General features: G+C 45.3%; 1 protein-coding gene across 2 annotated transcripts in view; it reads left to right on the forward strand.

Moving 5' to 3' along the window:
• KIAA1549L (KIAA1549 like) overlaps positions 1-19,486 on the forward strand; it is a 320,960-nt gene that overhangs the window by 215,749 nt on the left and 85,725 nt on the right. For both annotated transcript variants that reach the window (XM_059875159.1, XM_024975896.2), the window contains exons 9-11: positions 2,920-3,071; positions 8,226-8,397; positions 18,919-19,082. In XM_059875159.1, coding sequence (XP_059731142.1) covers positions 2,920-3,071; positions 8,226-8,397; positions 18,919-19,082 — 488 coding nt within the window. The remainder of the gene's footprint in view (positions 1-2,919; positions 3,072-8,225; positions 8,398-18,918; positions 19,083-19,486) is intronic.

Genomic DNA, 19,486 nt, shown 5'->3' on the forward strand with positions numbered 1-19,486 from the left:
TATGGTCAGGAGTAGCTTATGATAACCGTGTTTTCAGATGAGGAACTGGGCCCAGAGGAACTTGCCCAAGAACACTCAGTCGGGGGGCATCAGGATTCAAACCCAGGCTCCCGGCTCCAGCCCCCAGCTCTTATCCAGCTGGAAGACTGTCCTTAGGAAGGACACATCGTCTTTGCAGACAGAGCCACGAGGCACGTGGGAGCTGCCCAGCTGTTGATTCCGTGGAACTCTGTGGCAGGTTCCCGTAACTTCCTGCACTTCCCTGGAGGCATTTTTTTTCTCTCAATTTTTAAAATTGTGGTAAAATACACATAACATGTGATTTATCGTTTTAACCTTTTAAAAAATTATTTTCTATTGGAGTATAATTGCTTTATGATGTTGTGTTAGTTTCTGTTATACATCAAAGTGGATCATTTATATGTATACATATATCCCCTCCCTCTTGGACCTCTCTCCCACCACCACACTCTGATCCCTCAGCTTCAGGTTGTTACAGAGTGCCGAGCTGAGCTCCCTGTGCTATATAGCAGCTTCTACTAGCTAGCTATTTTATACATGGTAGTGTATATATGGGAGAAGGCGATGGTACCCCACTCCAGTACTCTTGCCTGGAAAATCCCATGGATGGAGGAGCCTGGTAGGCTGCAGTCCATGGGGTCGCTAAGAGTCGGACGCAACTGAGCGACTTCACTTTCACTTTTCACTTTCATGCATTGGAGAAGGAAATGGCAACCCACTCCAGTGTTCTTACCTGGAGAATCTCAGGGATGGGGGAGCCTGGTGGGCTGCTGTCTATGGGGTTGCACAGAGTCGGACACAATTGAAGCGACTGAGCAGCGACAGCAGCATCAGTGTATATATGTCAAAGCTACTCTCCCAATTTGTCCCACCCTCTTCTTCCCCCCAAGCGTCTGCGAGTCTGTTCTCTACATCTGCGTCTCTATTCCTGCCCTGGGACTAGGTTCATTGGTACCATTTTTCTAAGTGTACAACACAGCAGCATTAAGTACGTTCACAGAATTGTGCAGCCATCACCACTGTCTATTTCCGAAACGGTTTGTCACCTGGAGGCTTTGACTCTTCTCTTCTTTGATGTCTGCCCTTTCTGCATCACCACTGGGATGTCTCTAAAGTAACTCATGGTGACACCCCTCAACCGTCCTGCATTCCCTCTCTCACCCTTGTCCCCTGGTGAGGAGAGGCCAGCATAGGAGTAATCCTGCAGCAGTTGGCGCTGTCGTTTTATGGGAGGCGTATCTTTGAACTTGAAAGAACACGAGCTCTCCTCCTGGGGTCAGGAGGTGGGTCAGCCCTTCCTCAGCCTGACAGCTGTGCGAGGAGGGCTTGGAGGGGCCTTTCTGGGACCCACCACCGTGGGAGGCACAGGAATGTTTGCAGGAGTTTGTTTGCAGGAATTCTGCTGAGCTGGGAGTCCCTCATGAGAGCCCTGGGGAGGAAAGCTGCTTTATGCCTTTCATGGGAATTTTTTTTAGGATTTGTGGTTTCAAAGAAATAACTTCTGAAACTCAGCTGTGGGTTTCACTTTTCTCATGGTCAGTTTCGACATCGCTGTCTGTATCTCATTGTCATCTGTGCCTTGTTCTGGCCCTGTTAGAATGCCATCATGGTAACAATATGGCCTTTATATCCAGGCTCTTTTCAGATCCCAGTAGACAGGGTGGTATTAATGGTCCTTGGCTGGAGTGTAGTAGAACAAACTCTGCTAAATGAAAAATCTTGTATTACATCCCCAGCCCGTGTAAGTTTTGGTCTAAGAAGATGAGAATTGCTTTTAGCATTTTTATTTTCAGGGATGACTGGGTTTGGAGGGAGTGTTTTAGGTGTTTGGGGAGAAGTGTGCTTCTTCCCAAGGGACTTGGAAGAAGGGCTGGCTTGGGGAATAGACAGCATAAAGGCAGTTGCCCCCATAGTAAGTGACTGCAGCAGTTCTAGGATGGTCCTGGCGTTCATTAAAATCCTCCTCCAGGCACCAGCCATAGCCTGGAATTCCGTATCAGTGCTTTACTTACTGATTACAGATACTCCGGGTGTGGATAAAGTCCAGAAGTGGAGGAAGGGTAGAAAGAGAGGGTTTCATTTACCTTCCACACAGGAGGCTCTGTGCTACACTGCTATATACATCTCATCTCAACCTTAAAGCCCACTAGAAATATATTTGCTGTGATGTAGCCTTTCTTATTCCATTTTACAAAGAAGGACTTGGACTCTGAGAGGGCCAGTGGTTTGCCCAAAGTCCCCCAGCTGGCAAGTGCCAGTGCTGAGAGAGCCCACTCCTTTGATCACACGATCCTGCTCTCAAGTCAGGAGACCCTGGGACCCTGGGCAACTTTAGGAGTGAGCCCTGAAAGGTCCCCACTGACGAGGGAGGGGATGACAACACAGCAGGGTGGCTTACCCACATGGAAGGGGCTGAGTAGCAGGATGGAGCTTAGATCCTTCAGCAAAGGATCTGTTGGAAAGAAGAGTAGAATTAGGGTAGCACTGAACCAGGAACCACCAAGAAATCCAATCAGCTGTTCTGCAGCAATGCTGTGTTCCCATACAGACTCTGACTGAACAGACTATCTTAAAAAGGTTGGGACCTAGTACAACAAGTTTGGGTCATTACGCCTGTCCCAGTTTGTGAAGGCAGGGTTCCAGGGGTTTGGGCTTAAGCCCCGGCTTTGCTGATTACTAGCTGTGTGAACTTAGACAAGTCACATAGCTCTTCAGCGTCTCAAACAAGCGGATAGTGATTCCTAAGCCCTGGGGCGTCGAGAGGGAAGGATGGCCAGACCCTAACAGGGGTTCAGGCCCACGGCCCTTACAGCTGGTGCAGGCCCGGCCCTGGTGGCCATGGCTTCTGAGTCAGCAGTGAGCCTCTCCCCTGACAGCGCCTCTGTCTTCTGTGTCCAGTGCTGCAGGGCGTGGACAATTCCCTGGTGGGCCTGCACAACCAGAGCTTCGCCCGGGTCATGGAGCAGCGCCTGGCCCAGCTGTTCATGATGTCCCAGCAGCAAGGCCGGCGGTTTAAACGGGCCACCACTCTGGGAAGCTACACCGTACAGGTGGGTGCGTGCAAAGCCTATAAGAAAGGTATGGAAACGTGCTTCCTGAGCTGAGGTAGATTGTGCTGCTTGCCGAGGTGCGTGCACACCACAAGCTGATGAGGCCGGTTAATCCACACTGCTCTTACTTTTGTGGGGTTGGTGGTCATAATCATTGACATTGTGAAGGAGGGTGAGAGCTGCTCTCCCGACTGTCTCACTCTGGATTGCAGGGGGAAGCAGGTCTCAGAAGACATGCTGCCCACACGTGCATATTTATTCAACAAAGCATTATTAGTAAGTGTCAGCTCCCCCGCAACCTGCTCCGGAGGCTGGATGAGGTCCCAGCTTTCAGGCCTCTCAGCACCATGGCTGTGATCAGCAGAAACACTCATCAGCCTTCCAAAAGTGGGGTTCTGTTGGCCTTGTCATGTCTGTTTCAACAAACAGAGCCCTCTCCATTTATAAGGGACACTTGACCACACTGAGATTTAGGGGAATACACTATAGCAGACACTGCTGGGGCCCTGCCCATACTTGCTTACCATTTCTATGAAGGCTGGTAGACTTCCAGCATCATTTTATTCAAGGGCTGCTCTTGAGATTCCAGAACCCACTTTGCCCAGTCATGGCTGGCTGGAAGTACTTGGGACTTCACTGGCAGTGGGGGTATAAATACCACAGCTCTTTGGTTTCTTGGCTGGGGGAATTCTGAAAAGTGTGCTTTAGGATCACCAGCAGAGCTTTCCCACAGAATTAAGCTTTGGTTTCCCACCGTGGTGACTTACTTTCCTAATGCACCCCTTGTCAGCTCCTTTCCGCCCTCCCACCACTCCGTCAGTTCTCTGCACCTCTTCAGTAAATGACAAGCATTCAGCTCTTCTCAGAGTCTGCTTCAGAGGGAACCCAACAGAGATACCATCCTGAGGGTAGAGGCTCTGAGCCACTCTAGATTCTTTATCCAGTTCAAGCAAGAGTGGGACTGTCTCCAGCATATTCTAACCAATCCATATATCTTGAGTACCACTACTTCTACCCAATGAGAATCCATTTCCAACATTTGTTATGCTAATCAAAGCTCTGTGGAGCAAGGTATCAAGTTATAGAAGCACTTCTGGCAGGCGTTTCTAGAGAGTGGGCTTCTTCTATGGCATTTAGCCAACTGCCCCTGGGGTGTGAACTCCTGATTGGTGACTGACCACATCTAGGGTATAACTTAACCCAAACACACATGCATGGTATTGCACTGTCTAAGAGAACACTTTAAAGGAAATTACAGACATTACCATAGTCTGTCTGCAGATCATGTCCCCAGGCAATCCTGGAAGTACAAGCAACCCATCTTTTGGAACAAAGTTTCCTACATCAGTCAACATCCCACCCCTTAGGGAGACTCCAGGTACCCCATTCGCAGTTGGTATATTTGGCCTCTTGTCCTATTGAACGTCGCTTCAGTTCTAAAAGTCTTTGGGGTCTAAGACAGCCTCGTGATGAGGTAAAGCGGTCGTTAATTTCATGTGCCAGGTTTGTGGGGGTCCATGTGAGCCCTATAATTCACATTTCTCCAAGTAACAGAAAGGAAGTCTCTGGGATTCAGACAGTTGAAATGGAGTTTGCCTTAACTGAAGTGGGAGAAAGAATCCCCCTACACTCACAATTATTTGTTAACCTAAGAAACGCAACACATTCTAAGTGCTTAAAAGAGCCCAGCAAGATGTTTTTTCCTCTTTTTTCCTGAGTATTCAGTGTGTGTGACCCCTTTTGTTACCTGGAAAACCTGAGTGAAGTAACTAGGGATTTATTTCTGCAAATCTCCAATTTACCAAGGGTGTAGATCACCTTCCAACATCATCCTGGGAGGAATTTGCTAGGAAGAATCTGCTGTTAAATTGAAATTGAGCGAAGTTATTAGTTGCTTGAATGTTCATTCATCTCATACCTGGTTATATTAATGCTCTCCCTACCTCCTCTCCCACTGGGGACAGAAATAACACCCCCAGTTTCCCAAATAAAATTCACTCTGTAGAGTTTACATCATCCGTCATGCAGAGAAGCCTTTCATCTGGGCTCAGATCATTTTTAAAGATGAGCCACCTTCATGAATATGGAAATTTAAATGTCTAGAATCTAAAGATATTTCTCTAGTGGATATATTTGAAAAAGTGAGTCCAAAGAAGACATACGTAGGACCAGTAAGCATTTTTAATTGTGTAACTCTATTTGTCATCGAAGTAATGCAAATTCTAACGACCACAAGATGCCCTTTTCACCTACTAAAAGTGAGTGGATTGGTACTGTCCAGTGTTGACGGGGATGCAGTGAAGTGGGCACCCTCAAACTCAGTAAATGGGAGAACATGTGAGTGATTTAGACAAGAACCTTTTAGATGGTCACAACCTCACCCCTAGAAATTCCTTTCGAGAAGATAAAGGTGAACACAAAGATAAAGAGGTGAGAGCACTGTTTCTCAGAGTGTCCGGAAAATGCTTTTGTAAGGTGCCCATCTGACCAGGTCAGTTTGGGTAAGGCTGCATCCTCTAGAGCATTCTTAAAGATTCCAAAGGTATATTAACATACAAAGACTCTCAAAAGACCTGCAAGTAATCTCCTTGCCTTTCTGCAATATGCTGGTTTCTAAATTTAAGTACCATCAGGAAGATCCCCTGGAGAAGGAAATGGCAATCCACTCCAGCACTCTTGCCTGGAAACCCCCATGGATGGAGGAGCCTGATAGGCTACAGTCCATGGGGTCGCAAAGTCGGACATGATTGAGCAACTTCACTTTCACTTTCAAGACCCTTGTTTATAATAATATCTACATTTCCCTGACATTTTATTATGACCATTTGTAAATTCACAGAAAAGTTCCAAAAATTATGATGTAAACACACATATACTCAACATCTCGGTTCTACCATTAACTGTGTATGACGTTACCATTTTATATTTGATAACATATATCATTTCCATACCATGAATCAGTTTGGACTGTTCTAAAACCTCATATAAATGAAATCCTACAGTAGACTCCCTTTTGTGTAGTCTTTTGACTCTGGAGTGTTTTTGAGATTCATCCATATTGTTCTTTTATTCAGTAGTTTATTGCTTTTTATTGCTGAGTGACATTCCCTTGTATGAACTATACTACAGGTTGTTTATCCAAGCATTGTTTATCCATGCTTCTGTTGATGGACACCTGGGCTTTTCCCAATTTTTAGCTACAATAAGCAAAACTTCTCTGAACCCTCTTCTGCAAGCCTTTCTTTGGACATGCGCTTTCATTTCTCTTGGGTATGCAGGAGTGGTTCACAGGGTTGGTGTATACGAATTCTGTGAGAAACCACCAGACCTTTCCCCAGAGTGTACTGTCTGATGCTCCCACCAACCGGATATGGAGTTACCCCAAGTCTTCATTGACACAGGGTTGTCAGCCCTTCTTATTTTAGTCATTCTGGTGGTTGATAGTGATGCCTTATGGGTTTTAGTTTAATTTCCTCATTGAGCATCTAAAAAAACATGCTTATTGGCTCCTCAGGTATCTTTCTTTGTGAAATGTCTGGTCAGATTATTTTAAAAGCCATTTTTTTATTGGATTGTAGTAATATTTATTTTTAATTGTTATTTGTAGCATACATACTCAGGAGCATAAAAATATGCAGAGTTTAAAGAACCCTAATAAAAAAAGAACCCACAACCCAAAGAGAATTACTGTCACCTTACCCCAGAAGCTTTCTCTGTGTCTTTTCGGATTATACCTACTTGCTTCCTTTCTACCAGCGTTGAATGTGCTTCTGGGTTTTGTATTAAATCATGCCTGTGTTTTCTGTATAGATTTTACCATTCTCATGTGTATCCGTAAGCAGTGCATCATCTGGTTTTGTTTGTTTTTGAACTTCATATTCTGTAATTTGTCTCTTTTGCTCCATATCAGGCTTTGTATTCACCCATATTGGATCAAAGAGCCACAGTTCTACTACTCTATAATATTTAATTGTGCAACAGTACTATAATTCATTTATCCACCCTACTGTTAGTGACTTCTGAATTTTTGTATTTTTTTTTTTAGCTATTATGAGCAATGCTGCTATAAACATTTTTGTTACCTCTTTTGATATCCTGTGAAACTCATAATCTGTCAGATACACTTTGGGAAATACTTACATGATGCCATATTTATCAATGGTGAATTATGCTAGTGAAAACTTGATAACAACCTAAATGTCCACAAATGAAGGTTTAGTGAAGTTTATGACACATGCACACAGTAGAACATTATGTAGGTATTAAAATTTATGTTTTATGTGTGATTATCAATTGTTAGTTACAATACTGAAAAATGAGTAACAATCTAGGTGTTTAACAATAAAGGATTGGTAAGTAAGTTTACGAGGTATGCCTTGGAATGCCATGTAGAAACTAACGTTTATGCTTTTATTATAATTAAGCCCCTATGGATGCAAGTAAAAATGGCAATATATAATATTATACAGGAAATATGATAAATAATTTTGTAAAATGATAAATAAGAGGCTTGTGTGGAAAAAAAATAGTAGCAAATACTCTAAAATGATGATAGTAATTAGCTTGTGGAGGGGGTTACAGGTTGTTTTTATTTTATTTCATTTCTCGATGCTTTTCTGTATTTTCAAATTCTCCGTAGTGCAGTGAGAAAAAGCAACAAAGGTTATTTTAGAAAAAGAACTTTGAGTCTCCAAACCCTGCTCTTATCAGAGACCTTTTGGATTGTAGACCTAGAAGTTCATTTTTTTTCCCCTTCTCTGGCAATTGCAGGAATTTGAAATCAGAAATCTTGTTTGAGCATAACTTAACATGCCCTGAATTCATGTGGAGGCCTATTTTCAAATGAGGCCAGAGTTCTCTGGAGGCTGGAAGACTTGACCACTTTAGCGTTTCTTCTCCGTCTCAAACTGTTCTTCCCAGATGTTTGTATTTTCAAGACTGTTTTCTCCTCCCTGCCTTCCTCTTCCAGCAATAGTAGGGTTCCTTGAGACATCGGTGTTAGGGAGGTATGTGAAGGTTGATGCCTTAAATATATGTTATGGGTCCACTCAGCTGGAGAAGGCTTCACAGTCAGGAGCGAGCCTGCTGATCATGTGAGTAATTGCAGAGTTGATGCACAATGCCCTGTAAACAAAGCCTATCTTTTTCTGAAAGATGGTAAAGATGCAGCGGGTGCCAGGACCCAAAGACCCCGCGGAGCTGACTTACTACACCCTGTACAATGGGAAACCTTTGCTGGGGACTGCAGCTGCCAAGATCCTGAGCACCATTGACTCCCAAAGGATGGCCTTGACTCTGCATCATGTTGTTCTTCTGCAAGCTGACCGTAAGGGGACAGTCTTTCTATTCAATATTTTTAACATCAGTAAATATTTCCTGTTCATCCAAGTGAGTCCCTAAACTCATGTTAGTAGACCCAGAGCTAAAAATATTTCTATTCTGAAGGTTCTCAGACCAACCAGCTGTTTCCTGTATTGTTTAAAGCAATAGGATTTGAGTGAAAGTGAAAGTCACTCAGTTGTGTCCGACTCTTTGTGACCCCATGGACTATACAGTCCATGAAATTCTCTAGGCCAGAATACTGGAGTGGGTAGCCTTTCCCTTCTCCAGGGGATCTCCCGAACCCAGGGATCAAACCCAGGTCTCCTGCATTGCAGGCAGATTCTTTACCAATGGAGCTCTCAGGGAAGCCCTGATATGAGGTAGCTATCAGGTTTTGGGTAAGGGATGTGTTTTGGATACTAGGGTGATGGTAATACTGCTTTGCCCCAGGTCCTACCCACTCTTCCTCCTCAGTAGAGTCTTGTGAACAGCTAGAAAAATCACCACTGCTGAGATTGTATTTGTCTGCTGGGGAATTAAAGGTAATTTGATTAAGTAAACTTCCCAGAGTCCTACATGAACTGTGCTGAAGGACACAGAGAAGTGGGCAAGACTCGCTAAATCCCTGCCTTTAAGGCAGAGAAGGTGTTGATGCAGATATAAAGGTGTAGAATGCAGAGATGCTTCGAGGAGACAACGTGATCGATATAGGGCTCAACAGAGGGACAGATTGCTCTCAAGGGGTATCTGGGAAGGATTAATAGAGAAAGGGTATGAAACATAATAACTGCCTCTTTGAGGGCCCTCCCCATGGCAGCTGCTATGCTTGTTGCTTTACACTAATTTTTCTCTATTTCTCTGGGGCAACTTTATTCAGCCCCCAGTTACAGATGAAGAAACCTAGGCTAAGACAGGTTTGGATATATACTAACTTGCTCCATATCACAGAATTAGTACTTGACATGATATTAACTCCAAGACAGGAATCTGAATCTGAGTTCCAAAGTGTGTTCTTAACTGTATTACACGCTATGAATCCAGCTGAGGGTGGGGAAGAGGGTATAGTCCAGAAAGAGGAAGAAGCAGGAGCAATAGAAGGGAAGTGAAAAGTACCAGCAGTGCTTGGAAAAAAGGAGTCAAGTTTCATGCAGTACCGAAGCATGAGGAGGAGATGATGGGGGTAGAAATGAGCATTGCTTAGGAGACTCAGGCCTTGCATGGCAAGGGAAGGGATTGTACAGTGATGAGATTGGTTCTGGGGAGCTATTGGAGACTTCTGTGCAGGGGAATAGTATCATTGAAAGTACCCATTATCTAGGGAGATTAATCTGTTGTCAGTGTTCAGGTTGAGAGAAGGCAGAACTAAAGAGGCTTTCTGATGGCCCAGGCATTAGGGACCCGAATAAGGGCTTCAGAGAAACCAGGGAATAGGTGAGGCAGGTGAGCAACTGTGTGGCAGAAACGTTAGATTCGGCAGCACGTGGAGCATGCTCTAGGCCTGGAAGGCCTAGCTTGATCTGCTAGTTGGTGTCCACACTCCTTAGGAACCTGACACCTGGCTCATTGTTTTCCTCTCCTCATCTTCTGCCTTCATCCACGGTGGGTGTGGCTTCCATGGGGATGATCCAGCCCGTGTGTTGTTATGGCCCTCACTTCTGCTCAGCCAGCACATCCTCATAGACACACCTTTGCGTAGAAATGATGATCACCCTCTACAGTCTTGCCTTTAAAATGTTTTTAACTCAGATTCTCTTCCTCTGCACCTCTGTCCTTCCCTCCCTGTGGGCTCCGTCCCATCTCTGGTCAGGTCAATGACCTAATCAGTTCTGCTATATCCTCTTCATGTGTGTGTCCCCAGGCTCCATCCTCAGCTCTTTATCCATCTCTCCAGGTGGAGAATGAATTGTAGAGGGTAGGAGTGAAAACCACTGCAGGTGTCCAGGTGAGAGAGGAATGTGTCAGAGGTAGAGACTCAGAGAAGATATTTTACATATTTTTGCAGACAGAACCAGTGGGACAAGATAATGGATTGGGTATGAGTAGGAGAAGGTGAGGGCCAAAAGACTCAAGGTTGCCTCCGAGGTGTTTGCTTGAGCACTGACTTTGGTGTCACTTGTTGAGATGCAGAAGGTACAGAGAGGAGGTGGTTCGGTGGGGCAGTGGTGGGGATGGGCAGATGGAATTGAGAGTTTGGTTTTGAACATGTTAGTTTATACATGCAAGTAGAGATCAGGAAATACTAACTTGGGAGGAGTCATCAACACAGATAACATTTAGAGTTAAGGGAGTTCATGAGATTAACCAGACTCAGCACGATTTAGAACTAAAGAGAAGAGGGTGAAAATTAAGGCCTGGGGAAGTTACATGAGGGAAGAACTGGAGCCAGCAAAGGACCCTGAGAAGGAGCATCCAGGGAGATGGAGGAAACCCAGGAGGAGGTAGGGTCCAGAAACAGGCAAAGAAAGTGAATGTCTTAGAAGGAGTTGAGCTGTTGCATCAGCTTCTGTTCTTAAGAGGCAGAGACTGGAAGGACGGAGATGAAGTGGCCTTGCTAAACTGGAGCTTGGTGGAAAGCTTGGCAGGAGGAGTTCCCAGGAATAGGTAGTGGAGACAGAGTAGCTGGAGCGGGCCCAGGAGACAGTGGAGGTGGGGAAGCAAGGACAGCAAAGGGAGAAGATTAATGAGGCCACATGAAAGAGAGTGGGTACATTTGAGTAGTAAGACTGTAATAGAGAGGGAGAAACTGACAATGCAGAAGAGAGACAAGCCTTGCAGGAATAAAGCCCACACATGGACAAGGGGGCGGCACAAGTGGAGGGTCAGACTCAGCGAGGAGCGGGGATGGCCCAGCCTTTGGCAGCAGGAAGGCAAGCGGAGCAGGGGTGTGGGTGTCAGTCACATGGTACATTTGGTACTGGAAGCCTGAGGAATCTCTGTGGTTGTTTCTGCTCTCTTGGGTCATAATGAAGTGAAGGAGGCAGCTGAGCTTAGGATTGTGGGGCAGGGCACATTTGAGCCTGGGTGCGGTGGTACACACTGCGAATCAGCAAACTGATTAGAGAAACACCATAAGAGAGGAAGGCTCCCCACCTCCCAGCTCCTTATTGCTATGTTCAGACCATTTCTTCTATTCTGGAAAAATGCTAGATGCTTCAAAGTTGCCCCCTCCTTATTGCAGTCACCTCTAGACCCCAAGCTGACCCCCACTGTCCTTTGAAGTTTTTTTTTAACATTAATTTACTTACTTTTGGCTACCCTCGGTCTTTGTTGCTGTGTACGGGCTACTCTCTAGCTGTGGTGCACGGGCTTCTCATTTCAGTGGCTTTTCTTATTTCAGGGCACAGGCACTAGAGTGCAGGCTCAGTGGTTATGGTGCGCAGGCGTAGTTGCCCTATGGCATGTGAAATCTTCCCAGACCAGGGATTGAACCTGCATCCCCTGCATTGGGAGGCAGACTCCCAACCACTGAACAACCAGGGAAGTCCATCCTTTAGAGATTTTTACCTGGTTCATTGTCTCCTCTTCTTCACCACTTCTCCTGCCCCAACCCATCCTTTACTTTGAGATCAGTTCCTTGACCTCCTTACTTCTACTCCCGGCCTCATTGTACTTGGGAAGGGGCAGCAATGGGAGAGCTGGCCTTATTTAGACCGGGAGGTGAATGAAGTGTCAGGAGAAGAGGTTGAGGCTAAGGGGACTTTACTGATGGAAATGCATGGGGAACAGTGGAAGGTTTAAGAGCTTGGGCCAGAGACAGCAGTCACAGCAGTTAGAAGGTGCTTGGAGCCTTTTGGAAATGAGAGTCGAAGGATCATCTAGGGACCTTAGAGGCGTGACTGAGGCTCAGAGAGACAGGATTTCAACTCTGTTCCACCTGCCTTCAGAGCTGCTAGCCTTCACCCTTACTTTTTTGTTTCCTTCAAATCCACTTGGCCCTCCCAGCTCCCTTCTAGAGTAATTCTCAAACTGTTTTTTCTTCTCCATTTCATCATTATCTCCTCTTGGACTTTGCATGTGCTTCCCAAATGACTCAGCTTCAGCTTCTGTGCCACTAATGTACTGTCTACATTGTAATTAGAGTCATTATAATAAACACAGGTTCTGATCGTACATTTACAACATTTAAAAAATATTTGGTGGCTCTTCACTGTTCACAAGAGTAAAATCCAAGCTTCTTAAAGTGGGCGTTCCAAGCCCTTCACAACAGGTGTGCAGCAACCATTCAGATCCCTTCACAGCCTGGTCTCCAGGCTTCTTTCCCAATCATACAGCCTACTCTTCTTTCCTTCAGACCCAGGGCTTCAGCCACACGGGAGGATTCATTCTTCACATTCCCTGTCCCTGACTGCTGAAGCGTGACCCCTTCCCCCAAGTTCCAAGGGCCTTCATTGCCCTTATCCCAGTGGCCAAATGAATTGTTTTCTTGCTTTCTTCCTCATGAGCTCTTTAAAAGCAGGTACCATATCTCATTCCTTTCTGAATATCCAGCCTCAGTTACTGCCTGGCTCTATTCTTGTGAAAGCCTAGGAGCCACCTTTGCTAAATGCCTTTGCCAGGCCATGAGTGAGGCATGTGATTGGAAGACACCATAGCAGAACAGTTGAGAGCAGAGCCTTTGCAATAAGACAGGAGACAAATGAGTGACCCTCTTTGACCTACATTTTCCTCATCTGTAAAACGGAGAAATAAAAACACTGACCTGGGAGAACTACTAGGGGTTTAAATGAAATAATTATTGCATATAGAGGGTTTAGTATATCCCTGGGGCACCTGTTAAACACATAATAAGTAGTAGCTGAATGTCTCATTTATCCATAAGGTGGAAGGACTCAAGGAGAGTCTATGAAGAAGCAAAGGTAATTTGAAGGTTAAGAGCCTATATAATTCAGAGTACAGGGTGCTGTTAATAAAATTAGAGAGGGAGTTGGTGAGGAGAAGCTCTTTTAGGAGGGAGAGTGTGATTTATTCACTTAGGGCCATCACCTTCTCCGACACCCAGGATGGATGGCTGTAAAGAGTACTGGAGTGGGGTGCCATTGCCTTCTCCGCATTTTCTCCTAATAGTTCTTAAATCAGCCTGCGATGTAAATCTAAGGTCAGCACTTTGAATGGAGAATCACGGTGTTGAACAGACACCTCCTTATCCCGTACTGTGCGTTCCAGTGTTTTCTAAATTGCTAGGTCTAGGGCCGATGTGCAGGGCTTCTCAGGTGGCAGTAGTGATAAAGAACCCACCTGCCAATGCAGGAGATGGAAGAGATGCAGATTGGATCCCTGGGTCAGGAAAATGCCCTGGAGAGGGGCATGGAACCCACCCCAGTATTCTTGCCTGGAGAATCCCATGGACAAAGAGCCTGGTGGGCTATAGTCCATGGGGCTGCAAAGAGTTGGACACGACTGAAGTGACTTAGTATACACACAGCACAGGGCCAATGGGCAGTGCCCTACAGTGGAATGTGTGATGCCCGCTCTCCTCATGTCATCTCCAGGAAATGGGGCAGCAGTAACTTCTAAAGAAGTGGCTGCGTTCCCGATGGAGGTTTTCATCTGCTCTCTTTGCAGGATCTGGAGTGAGGGGTCCCTCAGAGAGCTTATCCAGGCGATGGCGTAGGGACAGTTCTCCCCATACACAAGCAGGCCAGGGCAGGAACTGGTTTCCCTTATGTGGCCGTCAGACATCGATCTCAAAAAATATCACTTAAAGAAAGCTATATAGACTGGCCCTTCAGTAAAGGGAACTCTCATTCTTTCAACAAATATTTCTTGAGCACCTAGTATATGTCTGGCACTGTTCTAGGCCCTGGAGATACAGCTGTGAGCCAAGCAGGCAAACACTCTGCCCACATGGATCTTATATTCCTAAGTGGGCAGATTAAGCAGACAAAATAACTGAATAATGTGTTATATGCTGGTAAGTACCATGGAGAAAAATTAAGCAGGGAAGAGGCTGAAGGATGCCGAGGAGATAATGGTTGCAATCTTAAATTGTTTGGGGGTGTGAAGACGATATTGAGGAAGCAACCTTTGAGTTGCTTCTTGAGGATACCTGGGAAGAAAGTTCCAGACAGAGAAGGGGTGGGGTTTGAGAGCCAGTGAGGAGGTCCCTGATGGAAGAGAGCAGCAATGATGAGTCACAGATGCAGCAGAGGAGCCACCAGCGGTAGAGCCTCATGGGCCACACCTGAGTGGGATGAGAGCCGCAAGAGCATGTGGGCAGGGGCACGATGGGCCTGAGCTCTCCCCAGCTTCAGGGATCTGAGTTAGACCCTTCCTGTGTCTACTCACAGCAGTCATGATTTCTCATGTTTTGGGAGTCATGAAGACGAGCTGAGAACTTTTTTGAATGGAATCCTTCTCCTATCACCATTTGCTCTACATGAGAGTAATTCTTTCTGAGTTCAGATTATAGGGACCTATTGAGTTCATTCGCTCTGACCAATACTTTGTGTGTGTGCACTCATACATGCACACACTCCCATTCATATGCATTAACTCAGAGCTGACTTATACTGTATATTTCAGAGAAATGACTTTTTATGGTTAAAAAAAAAACATAGTCTAACCTCCCTGGGGCTCAGTTTCTTCATCTGCAAAATGGGTATGAGAGTAAAAGCCTGACAAAGAGTGTATCGCAGTGCCTAACGCACAGTAGAAGCTCAGAATGTGTTGTCTCATTTTCCTATCCTTCCTCTGACATTGTTGCAAATTAAATAGCCATTTGTTCCTTTTCACCTCTGTACCTGACTTTGTAGTTTTAGATCATTATGCCAATGAATATATTAGGTTTGGATGACTTCAGTTGACCTAACTTTACTATCGCTTTGACCGTTAAATGAATTTATTAATGTACATAGCATACCTTTATTCCTTCCTCATTTAAATAGAGGTGAAAGGATTTTCCATACTGCACACATCCATCAAAACAATAAAGCTGAGTAAAAGCTGAACTCATGTTAATATTTCATTCTTGCTAATGAAAAAAATACATATAAATATATTTAGGGTATCATGTTCTGATACACTATACATTTTTCCCCATCAGGATAGAATAGCCAAAATTGATATTTTTCACAGAAGCATTAAGCTTTAAAAAATGTTAATGGCCTAAAACTCACATAGAAATACTGAATTACTAAAAGCAGCAGCAATTACATGTTTAATGTCAACAGAAGCACATTATCTAATGAGCTGTTTTCAGAAGTTAATAATGTGATTAATCACCGATTGACAAAAACTGTGGAAAAGAAGTTATTTTGTACTAATAGCACTCCCGAGCCAAGAGCTGCCTGAGGAGAGGTAAATCTTGGCTAATGAGGTGCCAGTGGAAGTCAGGGGTGGTTGATGTCAGAGAAAGACCAGCTGGCTCCTCAGGCAGGTCCTCACCATGTGATGCTTACTGGTGGGGTCTTTGTACTCCAGACTTGAGTCCTCAGTTTTGTGAGTTTAGCAGCCCCCAGAATTAAACAGGATCAGGAGTACCAACTTATGCTAACCAGACTTATAAGAGAGTGATACATAAACCAGATTGAAAGTATTTAATTTAAAATGTGGATTGGAACTTGGAGAAGGAAATGACAACCCACTCCAGTATTCTCCCCTGGAGAATTCCATGGACAGAGGAGCCTGGTAGAATACAGTCCATGAGGTCACCGGGACTTGGACATGACTGAAGCAACTTAGCACACACAGCACAGTTTCATGGATGGGAACTACCAGGGAGAAGGGAACTTCTCCCTTAAATGGCTTTTACTCTATCCTTCGTGGAAACCTGTAGGGGGAGCCAAATTGGAACAGGAATAATGATAGTTTAGTTATACATTCATTCAGCTTTTAATTGAGCACCTACTATGTGCAGGGGCTTCCCTGATAGCTCAGTTGGTAAAGAATCTGCCTGCAATGTAGGAGACCCCAGTTTGATTCCTGAGTTGGGAAGATCTGCTAAAGAAGGGATAGACTACCCATCCAGTATTCTTGGGCTTCCCTTGTGGCTCAGCTGGTCAAGAAAATGCCTGCAATGCAGGAGACCCCGGTTTGAACCCTGGATTGGGAAGATTCCCCTGGAGCAGAGAAAGGCTACCCATTCTAGTATTCTGACCTGGAGAATTCTATGGACTCTATAGTCCATGGGGTCGCAGAGTTGGACACGACTGAGCGACGTTCACTTTCACTTTTCACTACTATGTGCAAGGCTCTGTTCTAGCCCTGGGGATGCAGCAAACAAGAGACAAAAAGTAAACCTCCCTGCTCTGTTAGGGTATACATGCTAAACGAGGGGCAGGGGTGACAGATGGGGAGCAAATAATGTATGTATCACAGCAGATGGTGATATATACTTTAGAGTCTCACCATTCCAAGTATGGCCTGGAGCCCTGCTGCATGGGTATCTACTGGGAGCTTATTAGGCATGTTACCAAGTCCAAGCTCATATTACTCACCACATGTCAGGCCAACAAATTGAGACACAAGTTGTTGAGGCAAGGAATAGTGACTTTATTCAGACAGCCAGTAGACAGAGAAGATGGTGGACTGGTGTCCTGAAGAACCTATTGTAGGTGGACCCATCCCAATCCACAAAATTAGAATCCACGTTGAGCAAGATTCCCAGGTGATTGGCATGCACTTTAGTTTGAGGGGATTCCCTGGTAGGTCAGCTGGTAAAGAATCCACCTGCAATGCAGGAGATCCTGGTTCGATTCCTGGGTTAGGAAAATCTGCTGGAGAAGGGATAGGCTACCCACTCCAGTGTTCTTGGGCTTCCCTAGTGGTTCAGCTGGTAAAGAATCCACCTGCAATGTGGGAGACCTGGGTTCGATACCTGGGTTGGGAAGATCCTCTGGAGAAGGAAACGGCTACCCACTCCAGTATTCTGGCCTGGAGAATACTATGGACTGTATACTCCGTGGGGTCGCAAAGAGTCAGACACAGCTGAATGACTTTCACTTTCACACTTTCACTTTACAGTTTGAGAAGCACTGATGTAAAGGAACACTAAGTAGGAAAAAGGGGATGGAGAGTGCCTGGGGCAGGGATTGTTATTTTACAAAGAATACAGGGAAAGCCTCACAGATATAGTGACACTTGTTCAGAGCCCTGAAGGAATGAGGGAGAGAGTCATGTGGATATCTAGGTGAAGAGTGTTCTAGGTAGAAGAATAAACTGATGTAAAGGCCCTGAGGCAGAAGCATGTCCAGCATGCTTAAGGAACAGTCGGAGGAAGGTAGACTGGAACAGAGTGAGTTGAAGGAAGAGCTTTAAGAGCAGAGAAGTAACTAGGATGGTTTGCTGGAGCAGATCACTTAAAGCTTTGTAGAAATTATACTGTGGCTCTTACTCTGAGTGAGGTTGGAGCCTCTGCAGGGTTTGAGCAGAAGAATGTTGTGATCTGAATTTTCAAAGGATCCCTCCAGCTTCTGTGTTACAAGTAGACTATAGAGAACAAGGGAGGAGACCATTGCAGTAGTTCAGGTGAGACGTGTTGCTAGGTTGGACCATAGCAATAGAAAGAACTGATATATTTTGAAGATGGGGATGACAGGGTTTGTTGACAAATAGGATGTTGGGAGAGAATAAAAGAAACAGGTTGACACTGATGACAGTTATTGGCCTTCACAGCTGGAAGGAAAGAGTTACCACTTATTGGAGAAGAGAATATCACAAGAACAGGTTTTAGGGGGTGGGAGATTGAGAGTTGTGTTCCAGATGTATTAAATTTGAGACATCTCTTATGTATCCAGTTGGAGATTTGAGTTGGCAGTTGGATATAGGAATCTGGAGTTTGGGGTAGAGGTCCTAGTTAGAGCTCTGTAAATGAGCATCATCAGCCCAGATGGTGTTTGATGCCATGAGTCTATGAGATCATCCAGGGAGTGGGAGAGACGAGAGCATGTGTGTTGTTAGCAGACAGTATCACAAGCTAAAACAACCAGTCACAGCCATCTTGCCCACCACTTTCCCTACTGTCTGGCCAGATTACCCGGGTCTAATCGGACATGGTATTGATTAGAGCACGGCATTTCCAAGCATCCCCAGCTGACCATGGCAGGATGGGAGCAGATCCGTCCACTCAGGTGTGTTTTATTCATTGGTCATTCAGAGGGGCGACTTCACTACAATATTTCGAGTCATCTCTCTGTGACCTTTGCCTCCTGATTGAAGCAACACACTAATCCTCAGAGTTCTTCTCTCTTCTTCTGATTCACGGACATCACCAGTGGGGAAAATTGATCCCAATCCATCTTCCTCTTCCTCCTCCTGGTCCTAGTAAAGACTTTCATTCATTGAGCACCTCCTAGGGGCTACACCAAGCACCACATGTACCTTGTCTCTGATGCCTCACCACAGGATAGCCCATTTTACAGATGGGGACACTGAGACTCAGAGACCTGGAGTAACTTGTCAAAGCAAGAGCCTTTCTGAGCCCAAAGCCTCTCAACCACCTCATGACTGGGGACTGGAGGTGCTTATCTCAGGGGTGTTTTTGCTTCCCTGAGCTCCTGGTCACATGCTTCCCCCCTCAACTCCGCAGCCGTGGTGAAGAACCCACCCAACAACCTGTGGATCATCGCTGCAGTGCTGGCGCCCATCGCCGTGGTCACCGTCATCGTCATTATCATCACTGCCGTGCTCTGCCGCAAGAACAAGAACGACTTCAAGCCAGACACCGTGATGAACCTGCCTCAGCGAGCAAAGGTATGTGTTGGAAGCTGAGAGGAGAGGGGTAAGAACCCTGGCCCGAGGGGGCTTTGCCTGCCTTTTGGCCATTGAGGTCACTGCAAGTACCTTCGGAAACCTCCTCCTCAGTCCTCATGTTGAAGGAGACCCTTTTGTTACTTATTTGAATGTTTAAAAAATTGTAAAATATACATAACATAAAGTGCGCCATTTAGCCCTTTTTAAGTGTTCAGCTCAGTATTATTAAGGATATTTGCATTGTTGTGCAAACCTTCATTTTTATAATTGGAACACAATAACTTTTTGATCTAAGTGCTTTTCAGTGCTTTGCAGGTACCAGCTCACTTACTCTTCGTAGCAGCCCTTTGAGGAAGAACATTATTTTTCAGAGGAGGAAACAGAGGTACAGAAAATGAGGAGTT

Source organism: Bos taurus, chromosome 15, assembly GCF_002263795.3.
Source record: "Bos taurus isolate L1 Dominette 01449 registration number 42190680 breed Hereford chromosome 15, ARS-UCD2.0, whole genome shotgun sequence".
NCBI lineage: Eukaryota > Metazoa > Chordata > Mammalia > Artiodactyla > Bovidae > Bos > Bos taurus.